General features: G+C 43.1%; 2 protein-coding genes across 6 annotated transcripts; both read left to right on the top strand.

The window, feature by feature from the left end:
* The first annotated feature begins 549 nt into the window (after positions 1–549).
* Positions 550–1650, top strand: LOC143467386 (uncharacterized). The gene is made up of 2 exons (XM_076965033.1): positions 550–668; positions 794–1650. Exon 2 carries the CDS (start codon positions 828–830, stop codon positions 1392–1394), a length of 567 nt encoding a protein of 188 aa, XP_076821148.1. The 5' UTR covers positions 550–668; positions 794–827; the 3' UTR covers positions 1395–1650.
* A 1436-nt stretch (positions 1651–3086) lies between these two features.
* LOC143452809 (C2 domain-containing protein 3-like) lies at positions 3087–15280 on the top strand. Of its 5 annotated transcripts, none has more exons than XM_076953946.1 (31): positions 3087–3274; positions 3436–3483; positions 3739–3928; positions 4356–4512; positions 4718–4890; positions 4957–5046; positions 5118–5257; positions 5351–5467; positions 5539–5613; positions 5723–5853; positions 5938–6053; positions 6121–6301; positions 6382–6444; positions 6524–6765; positions 6940–7052; positions 7148–7272; positions 8082–8207; positions 8274–8422; positions 8547–8701; positions 8979–9121; positions 9292–9467; positions 9563–9686; positions 9799–9969; positions 10109–10226; positions 10387–10613; positions 10690–10852; positions 10949–11145; positions 11297–11457; positions 11538–11638; positions 11739–14572; positions 14756–15280. In XM_076953946.1, the coding sequence occupies exons 2-31, from the start codon at positions 3444–3446 to the stop codon at positions 14915–14917; spliced, it is 6960 nt and encodes a 2319-aa protein (XP_076810061.1). In that variant the 5' UTR covers positions 3087–3274; positions 3436–3443; the 3' UTR covers positions 14918–15280. The 5 variants fall into 5 exon arrangements, with proteins under 5 accessions (XP_076810061.1, XP_076810052.1, XP_076810068.1 ...); XM_076953937.1 differs by having other exon boundaries at positions 3087–3282; XM_076953953.1 differs by lacking the exon at positions 3087–3274 and having other exon boundaries at positions 3349–3483; positions 5542–5613.
* Positions 15281–15560: the final 280 nt, after the last annotated feature.

Below are 15560 nucleotides of genomic sequence, written 5' to 3'. Positions count from 1 at the left end.
TGCCAAAATACTTTCCAAGCTTGCTATCAACCTGTGGCCTGTTGGCCCCACTACTTTTGTAAATTGCACAGAGAGTATTCGCATAATTACATTTGCCATAAAAACATTACTTTTAGCACCTCATTCAAAACTTGAGAGTTTGCACTTAAGTAACTTTGTTCTGAATCAGGTTGATTTGTGTGATTTTCACAACGACCTTTACACGTTTGTTGCTTTGAAATTTTCTCCTTTTCGTGAAGTTTGTTTTTATAATTGTAAGTTTGTCGAGAGCAACAGAACTAATGACATGATTGTGAACAATGTGTTTCCGGCTCTTGTCAAAGGTGTTGTAATAGAAGGTGGAACATTTTCTGGCAATTCAGTTTTTACCTATTTTAAGCAATTCGTAAGATGTTTAAATTTTAATTCAGTCTGTCTCACCGGTTCATGTATACTCGAACCAGATGGTTCAATCGTTAACATTCCAATGCTCTGTTATGTTTTGTCAAAAAAATCAAAAGTTTGTCCATTAAAGGTTGCCTTTTCTATACCAAGTGAATGCATCTTATCTACTAATCAGGTCAAAAATCTCACTGATGTTTTCCTAAAAAATCAGGTTCATCAACTGATAATTCAACAGACCGCCGACAACCCAATTCACCCAGATCTGATTGACTCATTTGAACAATGTGCGGAAAATGTTGTTGTCAAGACGATATTGTCAAGCACTGACAAACGTAGCAATTCTTTAGCAGATTACATATCACAGATGTAGAATTCTTTCTAAATCTATCAATTATACTTGTCATTGCAGGCGGTGCGGATAGAGTCGAATAACTTGTCATGTGATGACCTCTGCTGTAACAGACTCAGATGTAGACGAGTATCTTTCCAACCTCGAGGAGTTGAGTCGTTGTGATTTAAGTCGATGCGACCAGAAACTGCTGCGTCATCTCTTGAAGTCGTTTGATACTTTCACTCCCGACTCAGTCACAGAACAAAGTGTTGACTTTCCTATTGTACTCGACTTGTATGTCCAAGATATGGCAACGAGAAAAGGACCTTTCAAGATTATTTGCAGATCATCTTGGACATGTAAAGATGTGAAAAAGAAAATTTCTGAATCTTTTCTGATACCAACGTCCATGCAGAAGATTCTGGTGAAATCGAGACTTTTTGATAACGGCACTGAAACTCTAAATTCCTGTGGAATAACCAAGACAGGAGACAGAATCAGCTTGTTCTTGAAACACTGCGAAAGTGATGAAGAAGATGTTGCAAGCTCTTCATCATCAGTTGATGTGGAGGAGCTGCAGCAGAAAATAAACCTTCAACTATCTTTAGATAGAAAATTAGAAGTGTTTCCATTACAGCCACTTGCTACACTGAGCAGTGATGAGAACCAGGTCAATTAAGTTCATTTGTTGTTCTTATCGCAATGTTTTGTGAGGATGTCATCTTGCACTTCTCTGAGTTGTTGTTGTTGTCATATTTTTGTTTTATTTTTACTGCAATTGTTTGTTAATTTTATTTCAGTTCTAAAAAGTTTAATGGTTGATCAGAATGCTTTAGTGCCAACCTGTTGTTCTCATATTGTCACCTGCACAACCATTCATTGTCTGCCTCCCTTATGCAGGATGTGGTCATTAAAAGCTTTTATTCATGTTTGCATACGCACACGGTGATAACAATAAAAAAAGAGTGAAAGATGCAAAGGCCATGTCACAAAGCAGAACTTTGGAAGCCATTTCATTAAGCAGTGGTTAACTTCATATTTAAGGGTTGACTAGGAAAGCTTTCTTCAGTTCACAAAGAAATATTATGATGCTATAATGTACACCTACCGAAGATCAATTGTGGAAACCAAAGATAAATTTTATTCAGAAGGTTGTTTTTCAATTAGATTTTTACATGAAAATTTTCACCGTCTGATTACGTCAATTTTAACTCGGTTACGCTTTTTCTCTGACGTTTAGGTTGGCATTTGTTAAAACAAAATGGCCAGCACTCTGTTTGAAGTATGGCTGAAAATTTAGCCGTTAGCTGCCGTAGTCCATAACTGAGTTGTTAATTGCAAGCAAAAGTGCTATTTATTATAAAGAAATATGATGAAAAGGATTGTATTAGCAATTTATGTCATGCTACACCACAAAGTTTATCAGGAAAACAAAGTATTTAAGAAATGATTTCCAAATTTCTGGGAGTCAATAGATTACCAAAACTCTTTTGTTCTAAATTCTCTCCTACATGTGCATTATCGGGTAATGGATAAAAAAATCCTGATTCGAATGGAGCTTTTTGCGGCTATTCGCCGACCAAAGTTTCTTAGCCCTAGTCGAAAACGTAAACATCCCCAATCTTTGTTAAAAATTACTCTGATCGTTATGGGTGGCGCTGTTCACGATGCATTATTCGCGCAACTGTGCAAATTTTTGAAGAATCAGGTTGGTTGAGTCTGTACGAGTTGGTATGTTGCTGAGCTGTTGTATTCTGCTCAGCAGTGGCTAGTCAGTACTTTGCTAAAAGTAGTATTAAGGATTAATTAACATGTACTTTTGAAAACATACTTGTTAAAATTTTTAAATTATCACATGAAAAGTACCGGGACCGACTGAAATGTCTTCAAAAAATACCGGTAATTCGGTAGTTTTTTCAAAAGTTCAAATGCAGAAAATTGAACTAAACGCTAGGCCTAGTTTTCAACTTAAAATCACAACTTTTTCCAAAATATAAAATTAATTTAAAACAAATCCCCTCCGACCCAAGCTTTCACGTTTTATAACTAAATTAGATCAAAAATAAATTTAGACAAAAAAAGAAGTCAAACATTGAAAAGATTCGAACCCAAGAACTCCAGCTTAAGAGCCCCATTGTTAACCACTGCAACACTGCAAGCTTTCTTCCCCTTGTATAAAACGAGAATGATAAATCTCTGTCTGCTGCTTGCATTGTTATTGATTTTGCAATATGCTGTGAGCATAAACTTATTCACTACAAAAATTCCCAAAGTTTTTAATCTATACTTAGGACCTTAAGTTATCTTACAGCTTGTTTTGTTTTTTGAAGCCTGTACCTGTATACGTTTAAACTACTGACCTTTCAGCCTTTAGGTTTTGTATCATGTATTATGCCGGTAGTCTAAGGCAGTATGATCTAATACAGTCGTAGCGTACTTGTGATTTACTTGTAAACTTTGGTCTGTGTATATCAGTGACAGTGTAAAGAATTCTTCCAATTGGATAATTTTTGTGCAAAGTTTTGTTTGTCATCGTATGATTGGAACCCAATAGCACAGGTTGTCAGGTTTGTTTGTTCATGCTAATTGCTTTCAGTGAAAATTCTAACTTGGTTGTGCTTGCAAAATTTTCCAGGTTTTTTTCAATAAAATCGTTAGGTTAGTTCAACAGTTTTTTCTTTGATTATGACATAACAAGAGTCTGATCGTGTTTGTTGTAGCTGCCGAGATGGACAAATCTGAGGGAAGAGGAAGAAGACGAAGAAGAGGTATTTGCTTATTTATGATGCAATTTTGCAAAATTGGTGTCTCCTTAACTTTTGCGCCCCCATATCAGGATCGAGTATTGTGGAATGTATGTGTCGTAACATCTCCTCTATTACCTCATAACCCCTGTCTCCTTCCTATTTATGAGGAGTGCAATAGTACAAGAGAGCTGAAAATTGTTTGATTTATTAAGTTGGCCAGATAAATGATTTGCCTTCTGTCATGTCCTGATGATTGTTGAATTGTTGTTGTTTCAGCTGAATATGTTGATGTCGTCCCAACCACCGATCTTCCTCCATTAGTAGAAGGGGAGCTTCGTTGTTTTTTGTTTGTTACTATTGGCAAGTTGGTGTGGGGCTCGATAGTCCCCTCCCGGACCCCGCCGGCGTCACCCGCTTACATCCGCCTTCGCTGGTGGGGGGAGGCATCTGATGGAACGATATTTAGGTGAAGTTCAGCTTTATGTGGTAAATTATAATTTCTGCCTCGTACAAACCTAATTTGCATAGTGCTTCAGCTATATTCAGTGCACATTAAGCTCAAGCTGCCACCAATATAAATAGATGCCTGGTTGCATCCTTTATATGTTTTTGATCCATTATGCAAAGAGCTCTTGCGGATAAGTCACAATGTTAAGAAACACAGTAGTTAGGTTTTCATGATGGAATGTGCCCAGTTCATGGAAATTTTACTATATGTGAAAAACCATTAATCAGTGGCCTGGTGTTATGATAAATAGTTTGTGAAGTCATCTTACATGGATTTGATCTATTAATATAAAATGCAATATACATTTGAATTTTTAACCAGTCTTATAAGGTACAGACCTATTTGTTTTTCTAGTCATGCTTTATCATATTTTTGTTAAATTTAGACCTGAAGGAATGACGGGAAAGTGCCCGGTAAGATCTCGGGGACAGTTCTGCGTTCGATCTGGCCCCAAGCAGATTGCGGCTTACTTCAATGATATGGGCTCAGCCACATTTGATGTTTTGTCAAGTCCAAAGAGTCTGCCTATAGGCAGAGTGCAGGTGAGAAATAATGCGTGACGGTATTCTCACAGCAATTCATGTTCTTATCATGAAAACACAAGCAGGTGGCGTTTTTATGTGGTGTCTTAACTGTGTTTGTTCACTAAAATAGTTTCATTTGCTTATAAACAAGTCAACTTACCAGCAGGCCTAGAACAATAAATAAAAATTATCAGCAATCTAAAAATAAATATGAACTAAAAAGGTTCCTGGAGTGGGTTCACTTTCATCCGATAATCCGATCCGAGGATACTTCCCGATCATCTCAGCATCCTCTCGTAAGCTCGGTGAACTCCACGTCTCGATGAGTTTCAAGTCGCTGAAGGGGGCGTTCGACAATGGCAGCGACACGGCAACTGACGGCTCCATGTCAGCCAGGTCGGTAGTCGTGGCTTCTATGCAGGGTAGTGAGCTCTTCTTGATGATGCTTTGACTTTTTTGCAGATCCTTCACAGCGAGTGGAGGAAGGAACAGGAGGAGCAGATCTCGAGCCTCCAGCATCGGATCTGCTCGATCAAGAAGCAGCAGCCGAGGGTATTCCCCTTGATATTATTATGACATCACTTGAACAATGCTCCAGCCTTAACACTACTTTGAATTTTTAGAAGTATCGTCAACCAGAGATTTCGTAGCCGTAGCAACAGCAGTTCAAGAAGAGCCAAGAGAGTGACATCTAGTGGTCGTCGAAGCAGGAGTCGATCAGTCGACTCGAAAGCATCAGCGGCATCTCAACGCTCCAGAACAGGTTCTTATTGTGATGCAATATTATTGAAGAAAACAAATTATGTGTTTTTATTGTTCTGGAGAAATTGTTTGTTGAGCTTGAAAGGTCGATTAGGTTCAGCAAGAAACACTGAGAGTGTTGAGATTCCAACCCCACGTGGCATTGACGCGCTCTTGGAGAGGAATGGCCACGATTTGTATGCACCAGCCAGGAAAGACCTCACGAACATAGGTATTGTACCGGGCTCGTGGTTGCTTTTTAGATGCTCATAATCCTCATCGATGGCTGCCATTGTTTTGCAGCAGACTCCGTCCCGATTAACACCACCGTCTCTTCGAGCAAACCAACACAAAGTGTTCATTATGATGCAATAAGTGGTCAGTGGCTATCAATTCTACCTAATCTTCAATGTTTTAGTTTAGTCCTTGGACACAACTCAAAGAAACATTTTCCTCCTGTTGGTTTTTAAACTCGATGTTGCTCCAGATCTCTTGAGCAGAGGGAAGCGACTTCGAGATGAGATCACTCAGTCAGCAACCTCCGCCCATTCTCCATCATCACCAAGGAGGCAAGAATCAATCCCTCCTCAGTCTGTTCCCCTGCCCATCCAACATCCGGTAGAAAGATCACAAATTTGTTAACATTTTATTTGTTGTTTCTCCCAAGATGATGTTGCCAGATGTTCGATTTTATCTTCACAGATATCGAGCGTCCCGCACCCAGCTCGACCTTTCTGTCCACAGCCTTCCCCGGAAGTTGATCTTTCCATGTTGCCTCAGATCTGCAGAAATCCTCCAGCAAAAGTCCAGCATCTGAAGTGAGTTGGATCTTCACTGAAGTGATGAAGCAGCAGGATCTGATTATTATCAATGTAATTTCTCCAGGACTGACCCGGAGCTGAGGATTGTGGACATGGTACTCCGAGCAAAGGGAATCAAACCAGATGACTCTTTCTACTCGGCCAATATGTCCGATGTGAGCTCACCACCAGCCAGCATGGTCTCAGATCTCGACGATCCTCTTCATGATCAATCGATTCTTCAACATCTTTTCTATCAACATCAGGTTAGTCTTCTCAACTCCTGTACAAGGTTGTAAATATTCATCATCTGTCTTCGCTACTCATTGTCCTCCTTTAATTCAAGGCTCTTCCTGTTGGGGGCCCTGCACCCGCATCAGAGAAGTCTCCACATCGTGAAGATGAAAAGGTTGGCGCCTCTTCGCATACTCGTGTCAGCTTCCACGCACATTTAGATGTCGATTGACGTTTAATATTTTCATCCACAGCACGCTGTGGCGCCCACAGCTGGTTTCCATGGAAACCAGGATGACATCACCCAATTGTCAGAAGAGAGGTTGAGGAGAGTTCATCTTGCTCGCGTCTTCATCCGATCTCTGCAGTTTGCTTCCTCCACGGACTCTGACGAGGAGACATCGAATAAAGTGGATGTGGGAAAGAAGGGAATCGCAAAGTGGAAGAAAGTTAAACCTCCCGCTCCTGCAATGAGCTCCGTGAAGAAGAAAGCTGGGTTTGGGATAATTTTGTTTGAAGTCGTTGCTAATATTTGTGAAAGATACGACAGGGCCACGGTTTATTCTGCTTTGAATGTCAACGTTATTTGTTTGTGGTTATAACTTAAGCTCACACTTAACTGACACAAAGTGAGCGAACGACATTTCTTAATCCTAATCAATATTTCCAGAACTTTCTTTGTCGAATACAAATTTCCATTCACTTCCAACTCCCAACGACATCCATCTATGACATCATCGAGTCATGAAGTGACAAGGGTCGCATCAAGGAAGTCGACAGCAGGTCGGTTTATGCCTCGATTTCATTCTTTAATATCTCTCATATGGTCACTAGATGGAGCCAGTGGGTCATTTTACATTGTTGTTTGCTGCTACCAGGTGGCCTCGTAAAATTTGACCAACATTCTGTTTTCTCAATTTCTTTTGATTCCCGTGCGGTCACTAGATGGAGCAATGACAACATTGAGTTTGTTGTTTATCATAGAAAGCCAAAAGATAAAAAGGTGACAATTATTACATCATAATATATTGTGTAGTTCTGAATGGCTACCAGTACGGTAACCAAGTCATTTTTCTAAGACTCGAGTCAAGTCAAGTCATTTGGGAAGTTGACTTAAGTCAAGTCGAGTCAAATTACTAATTTGCTCGAGTGAAGTCAAGTCATGCTAAAATATAATACAAGTCAAATCAAGTCGTACAAAGAAGAAGGCAATATTACCGCCTAACGTTAACCTGATGTAAACGTTATAACATAAAAACTTAAATCTACCTTGTAATCTAAAACTCAGTTTAATTAAACCCTAAATGACTAAAATCAACTTTTAGCACGTCCACTTCCCTCACCTACTAACCTAACCCCCTCTATCTATGAATGAATGAATGACAGACAGTATATCGAACGCGTCATAGACTACCCACACCGTATTACTGATAAAATGACTGCAACATTGCTATCCCATATTATACAAGTTCCAGCATTGCACTACACACGGATGTAGGATGTGCGTCATAACGGTGCATTGTTTGATCGTAAAAAATAGAACACAAACAACTAAACACCCTTGGTGAGGTGGCATCACATAGAAGTATCGGTGACTATACGTTTAAACGATCATTCGCAAAGAAATCAAATGTTTGTAATTCAGTTGGTCAATAAATTAACAACTAAGATTTAATGACTTGGTCAAGTTACTTTCCCGAGACTCGAATCAAGTCAAGTCATTTAAAACCGTGAGTCCGTGACTCGACGACTCAATTCATTGACTCGAGTCATTACAACACTGTTGGCTACGTTCAACATATTTGTGTTCAGGCTTTAGTGGTTGGCGTGGCAACACTTCCCCTTCGTTACGTCATCGAGAGCAAGACTCTGAGCATCAGTGACGACATTGATGTTGTGCGGAGGAGTCCTGGGAAGAATATTGCCGCTTCTTTGAAGGCAAGTTTGTTCCTGGCTTGAACCTTTATGTTGAGATTTCTATTAACTGTTGAAGGTTTTGCTCAGGTGAGTGTGGAGCTTGCGGCCGACACCAAGGACCTGCCCACACAAATGTCGCCGGTCAAGAAGCCGAGGTTCATGGATGAGCCCACCCCGTACACTGTCACTAAAATCCTACCTGCTGATGAGCGGACCAATTGGACAAGCACCAACAAGTGCGTTGCTTTATATTGGATTGACCTTTGTCAAATTATGTCGTGTTTATGTTAAATTGTTTGCACCGAAATAAGCTGTGACTGGCTTTGTATGCTTATAAGAGGATTTGTTTGAAATCTTTAGACCTGCAGCACGTGAAGCCCCACAAAATGAAGCAGATGTGCCAAGGGTTTGCATCGTGTCCGATGCTCACATGGCCGATGAAGCAGTGTGCCCTCGTGTGGCGTCGGCTCTTCTTTATCTGTATATTGTCCTGAAAGAAGCGAGAGACATACCAGGTTTCATTCCATGGATTTATTGTTACAAGGCTGGCGTTGTAGTTGCTCACATCTTCAGGAATATCAGTGCGGACCAACCTGGTCTTGTTTGTGTCACTGCGTAATCTGCTTTTCAAATAATTGCAAATCATTTCACTGCTGTGGTGCTTTCAAACAGCATCAAACAGTTGGTTTACGTTGATGTTCAATGAACCTTCACTGCTCCATTATAGTTCCTCACCTTGCTTGTGTCCTTCCATGTAACATGAGCTAGTAACTTGTGTTGCTTCTTCCACAGCCACAAGAGTTCAATGCGGTCTTGGCATGGGCAAGTTGTGCACTCCCAATGTTTATCTAGTCTGTCGTACGTTTGCTTCTGATGATGTCACAAAGACCGGAGTGGTCTGGAACACTTCCAATCCAAAGTTCGACTTCAGCCAGGTTCATATTTATCACGACCTCTCAGTTTTCTAAACATTAACCAGTGTTTTTCATCGTACCACGAGTAACAATAGACACATCATAAACAAACTTTCTCTTGTGCGCTGTACTTTGTCATCTGTTCCTTGCTGTGTCGGACATAATCGTGGATGTTGACCCAATCGATGCAGGTTTCTCCTGTGAAGATTGATCCGGGTCTTTTCGCCCGGATGCGAGACAACTTCATGGTGGTGGAGGTGTGGACGCGGGTTGCCAGTGGCAGCAAGTTCAGTGACAAGTTGATGGGACTGGCCAAGATATCTCTCCACCTCTTCTATCAATCTCTCAAAGACCCTGAAATAGCCAGGTACGTAGAACGTCGGTGGTGGTTGTGGCTGCCGCACGAAGCTTATTGTTTGAGAAACAATCTTGTCGAGAATATTGACGATGACCTCATGACAGGGCTGTTCTTGCGTCACAATACCCTTTGATATCGGTCGATGGATTCCAACCAATCGTAGATCTCTTCACCGGGCAAGAACGCGGGAAGATCCAAGTCTTGTTGGCTCTCGGCAGTCAAGCCCAGGTTAGTCAGCCACTCTCTATGATGTCATAAAGCTTGAGTCATCTACCCCTCTGTGGAATCGTAGTGATTCAGTTGTTTATGCTTTATAATGAATCTATCTATCTGTTAACAGATAAACTCTCTTCGAAAAGTGAAAGAATTTGACAAAGAGAATGCGATGCAGTGCCACCACCTGGCCGGTGAGAAGAGGGAAGATGATGATCTCGAAGTGAAAAGTCCGAGGCAGCATTCATTTGAAGTGGCCATCGACGGCTTGCGTGGCTTCAATCCACCCAGTGGGCAGGTGAGTAAGTGGCTTGCACTGATGCCACAACCAGCAGAGTTGTTACTTTGATGCCATCGTGGTGAAACCAAACAGCAAAGTTTTTAATCTTGCGAGTCTCAAACGCTTTCCACGCTCTTTTATTTTGTGTCTATGGCAGAGCTGGGGTGAGGGGGACTGCTTCATCGAGTACAACTTCCCGACTCAAAGAAGAAGACAGGATGAAGAGAAGATGAGTGAATCCCACGATGGATCCACGACTGATGAGGATAATACGGGTGAGATTCTACGTTCAACGCTGGTGTGGATGCTTACTTTGGTCGTGTGTGCGATTAAGTGGTCACCGTTATATCTGTGTTCTTTTAAATAAACTTTGACGATAATTCGAGTGAAGTATGACCAGTGACACGGTCATATTAAAGTTTTTGTTTTATTCAGAATTAGCCTCCATGCAGTCGTACCGCACCAGCACCACGCTCTGTGTTCCCGATCCGAAGTTTGAGTTTGTGAAGCAACATCTCTTCCTACCTCCCCCCTCCATCCCGATCCAACGAATTATCCTCTCCGCTTGTTCCGGTGTGGGGAAATACCCTGGAGGAGGAATCCCGTTTGAAGTGTGGACTCGGTCATACTACCCCAATGTCAGGGACCAACTTCTGGCCAAGGTACCTGGGGCTTCAATAAGCAGTAAGTTGCTCGTACCACTCCGAGGTATTACCAGTGACATCCGATTCTTTCAAGGGTTGTCTGCCAGCTGCAAAGGTTTGTGCACTCGTCACTATGAGGAAAGGAAAAGCATCAAAAGAAATATTTCAAGTTCCATTGGAGTTCGTTGACCCCGTACCTAGGTCAAGGTCGGCTGGGGACCTCAGTGTCACGGTCAAGTACAAGTCATCAGGTGAATGTCAGTTGGTGTGATCCTGCCTCGTTAGATCTCATGCGTCTGACTTCTCATGTTGGACCAACGTGATCTTTGAATAATCTCCGAATATGAACCCAGGTTCAACTGAGTGCAACCAGCCCCCCTTAGAGTTCTCCAAGACTGTCAAACTCCAGGTGGCAGTTTTACAAGCTTGTGGCTTGAAAGCCGCAGCAAGGTTGGCGGCTTCAGTGGCGTCAGACTCCGAGCTTGAATATTGTGCTGGTGTCGGGGTCAATTCATACGTCGTTGTCAAACCTTCGTTTCTTCCACAAGACGTAAGATTTAGTCATAAAGTCTTGATTTTTTATGTCGATGTTCCAGGTCAAATACATCGGTGCTTTAATGAGTAACTTTAAGATAAAAAATAACTTTTATATTTTCTGTAAAAGTGCGAATTCCTTCAGCATAAACAAATTTTTTCAATAGAAACCTCATGAAACTCGCTGCGTCGCGCGCACTTTCACTCCAGATTACAACCATCACTTTGAGTTGTCGTGTCCGGTGGTGTCCTACCACGAGTCGGTGACTCCTATTGGACTCTCTGAGCTTCTTGCAGACGGATGCATCGAAATCGAAATATGGCACAAGTCTGTCTCAGTTTATGGGTTGTAGAAGAAACATACGACTTAATATTTGCTGAATGACTCTAAACTTGTCAATATTGCAGACCTGCTCCTGAAGAAGAATTGAGAAAACCACAAACAGGTCGTGACGTTCTGCTTGGTCGAGCAAGAATTCCAACTTGTGGTTTGCTCACGAGAACGACAGGTAGTTGGTGACATGTGTCAGCACTCTCCTTGTTTATTCTGTTGTCATTTCTTACAACTCTGATGTGAAGCAAAATTGCTCATAATTGTCAATGTTGCAGGCTGCAGCGGTTGGTATCCAATCACGTCGTTGGAATCGCTCCGGCACAAATCAACCGTAACCATCGGTGCAGTTGAACTTGAAATGACCTTCTCCACTCGCAACGACCTTGAACTTGTCCTCAGAGCTGCAAAGGCGATAGGTTGGAAGCCAAAGTCCCAATCTGAGCTGAGCTCGTTGCTGGTTCCTGATCTCAACTCGGTGCTGCAACCGATCCATGAAGTTGTCGTGTCCGAGGGTCATGTGACCACTTGCATCACAATAACAAACGCCTGGTTGCCCAAGCACGCCCTCATGCGGTCAGGATTTGATGAAATTGACAAGCGCTCCCATATTTATGTCCGATACAAGTTCTACGACAATGACTCTGTGACGTCAAGTCTTTGCCCTGTGATTGGTCACGGTAGCAGGAAGCCAACAAATCACGACGACGTCATCTCGATAAAGCTTGCCCACCGGAAGTCGTTCCTATGCAGACCAACGCAACCGTTTGTCTGGTACCTCAGGGAGGAACGTCTCGAGCTGCAGGTCTGGTTGTCAAACTCTAGGACGGGCAGATCGAAGCGACCCCTGACCTCGGACCGACTGCTCGGCAGCACCAGGGTCGGAATGAGCGGGGTCCTGGCCGGGGGACTCCACAAACAGCAGCACATAAGCGGCTTGTTCCATCTCCACAAGGCTGGAGTCGATGATCTGGGGGAGGCATCGATTCGAGTTTACCTGAGTGTGACGCCGGGAGACCAGACAAGACCACACGATGATGATGACCTGGATGAATCTACGACGACTCTGTCATCAAGCAGTGAACAAGCTCCATCTAGTGGCAAGGTTTTGGAAGTCACCGCTGCAGACGGAGACGAAACAAAACCGAAGCAAATTGAAGTTGACGATGAAACGTTCTCGGCTGTGGTATCGGTGGAACGGGCAATGCATCTCCCTCCTCTATCACCATCTAGTGACGAGACGAATTCAACGTCACGACCGAGTTGTTACATCACATACCCGGTTGCTGCATCCAGTGATGAAGTGGTATCAACAAAGGTGGTTCCCCAGTCAACATGCCCTGTGTGGGAAGATGCAAGGGAGGTGAAGTTGGAGAGGAAGCTCCTCTTGAAAGTTGGAGGAAATCTCCTATTCCGGGTGTGGCACAGAGCAGGGGGAGGGGAGGAGATGAGTGACAGGATGATCGGATTCGTCACGGTTGACCTCTCCATACTAAACGCTGGGTTCCGGGCTGTCAACGGCTGGTACAACATCCTCGATATTCACGGGAACTGCCAAGGTCAGTTGAAGGTCGCCATCACCCCGACCTCTGACTTCAGCGAGCTTTCGAGGAAGATCGAGTCGAGTGAGTTTATATCGGGCAATAGAGCCCTCCACTCCGTCCCACTGCTGGGTCCTGTTGAAACCCCGTCGGGGAGCATGTACTACCCCGGGGTGAAGAGCTCGCAGCAGACAGTCGGGTCAACTTGCACGATGAGCGACAACATGGCGGGACTCACCCATCTCATCACAGCCCCATCGGTGCCGATGCCAAGCTTACTCAAGCGTAACCAGAAGAGCTGTTTGTTGGGGACTTTGCAGAGACAGATGCAGGAGCTGGACGAGATCAAGAAAAACTTCGAGCAGAGGAGGATCACGGCCAACTACTTCATAGACCACCTCCACCTCACTTCCCTCCCCACAACCACCAATCCTACCTATACATCAGTGACGTCATCAATGACATCACAAGTGACATGTTATGCTGCTGCGGATGGTCTGGCCCCAGTTGACATTAGCGAGTCAGAAGAAGTTGCTCAAAAATATCCGACATCGTCAGTTGACTCACTTATGCCATCTAGTGGTCCGAAGCAACCCACCGTGCACATGTCCTTGTTCAAACCCGGCAAAGATGCGATGGATGTCTATGAAGATGCAGCCGCTCTCAGCGACAACGAGCTCTCCGACCTCGAATTCGTCCAACCAAAAAACCTGAACACACAAAGCGCATTGTTTGCTGTTGATGCGCAGGTGATAAAAGTTGATTTAAAGGAAGAAGATGCAGGAGAACGTCCTCTTGACGATGAATTGAGTCGGATTTCGAACAATTCCAACTCGGAAGTGTCGGAGACGAATAATACGAGTCTTTGGCTCTCTGCATCAACGTCACGCATTGGTGACGTCAGCATCCCTGGAGAATCCCCTCATATTGAACGCAGTGAGGGGGATTTCCCTGACCTGAGTCCGGTGACATTGAAAGTGCGGAGGAAGGATGTTGTAGAGAGAGATCCTGTTCTCCTGGAAGATCAAAACGATTTCGAACTTGAGGATGTATCACCTGGCAACGATGGAAGTGATGCACAAGCAACATCTGATCCAGACGAAAAGAGTCCTGATGCAGATCTTCCTGCAGACTATGATGAAGCTGTTGTGAGCGATGCAGATGTGGTTTCTTCCAGAGAAGATGGATCCCCAACCAGTGTGCAAGAAGAACATGCTGAAAGCAAGGATTCATCTCCGACGCACGATGAACTTAGCTCCGATGATGAAGATGATGGTTCCACTGATAAAGGTTTGCTGGAAGAGGTGGAGTCAGATGATGGGCAGCATCCGGATGATACTTCATCAGATAAATATGAAGAAGAAGAGAGTCCAGGAACATCATCGGAAGTTGAAGGAAGTGACGTTGGTGGATGCAGTGAGTCCTCATTTCCACAGGATCAAGATCAAGTGATGACGTCATCCGCTCCTTTACCCTCCTCAAGAGGAATCCAACTTCCAAGTTTTTTTCCTCCTCGGCAAGATCTCGTCGCATCAATGAGAGCGCTTCAAGCTATAACCACTGAGCAGCAGGTAATTGTGACGCCATAAATACAACAATGGAGCCCCTTCTTTTGCGTTATTATGTGATCTGGCGTTTGCATAGAATTTCTCAATGAAATTACCTTCAGCGTTTGATCGGTCGTCATGGTGACAGCTTGTGCGATATTCTCTCCTTCATCAACGATCAACTTCATATTTATATTTCTTTTTCAGCAAAAATTACTTCGCTCCAACTCCAGCGAAGACAAAGAGAACTCAGCATCGCCATCTACCGGTAGTAAATCTCGCAGAAAAATCACGAAACCTACCTCATTCACAAAAGAACAGACCGAGAGACTGGCTCGAATTTTTAACACAAAATATACCTCAAGTTGATTCGAAAGTCTTCGATGAAGCCGGAAACTCCATGATGTGGCGTCCATTAAACTCTTCATCAAGGACTTGATTAAGTGCCAAAGTAGTCGCTGTGTGTTTTGTCTCTGATTTTGTGTTTTTATTTATTTCTAACTTTCCACAGTCAATATTGCAACTGACTTTGTTCAATTTCTCAAACGAGTCAGATTTCGCGATTACTACGACTGCGTTTGTTTCAAAATATGTTCCCTTGCTAATTAAGATGAATGTCTCGTTCAAATGTCAAGTTGCTGGAAGAAGTTTCTTTTGTTTGATTTGCTTGAAATAGACCTGTTAGCACTGTAGCTGTTATATGCATTTTTATGTATTAAAAGTATATTTTTACACCCTGCGTCCTGTGACGACCTTCACGCACGCGGTGACTCGCAAGAAACCTTGGGTGCGTTGCCTGTTCTACTGACACGTCATAATTGACTTGAAATGTTCGTTTTTGGCAAAATTTTTACCAGCGTGCCACATCAGTGCATAAGTAGCCACATGAAGTCAGCAGAGAGATAAAATGTGCAATGCTTCATGGTTGGCGGGACTTTGACCCATCCCTGGTTGCAAGAAACTTTATTATGACTTTTATCTACCAGTCCCCAAGTGAACTTACTGGGTGCGC

Source organism: Clavelina lepadiformis, chromosome 1, assembly GCF_947623445.1.
Source record: "Clavelina lepadiformis chromosome 1, kaClaLepa1.1, whole genome shotgun sequence".
In the NCBI taxonomy this organism is placed as follows: Eukaryota; Metazoa; Chordata; class Ascidiacea; order Aplousobranchia; family Clavelinidae; genus Clavelina; species Clavelina lepadiformis.
The sequence above is the reverse complement of the archived record's forward strand: the minus strand, read 5'-3'. Positions and strand labels throughout refer to the sequence as shown.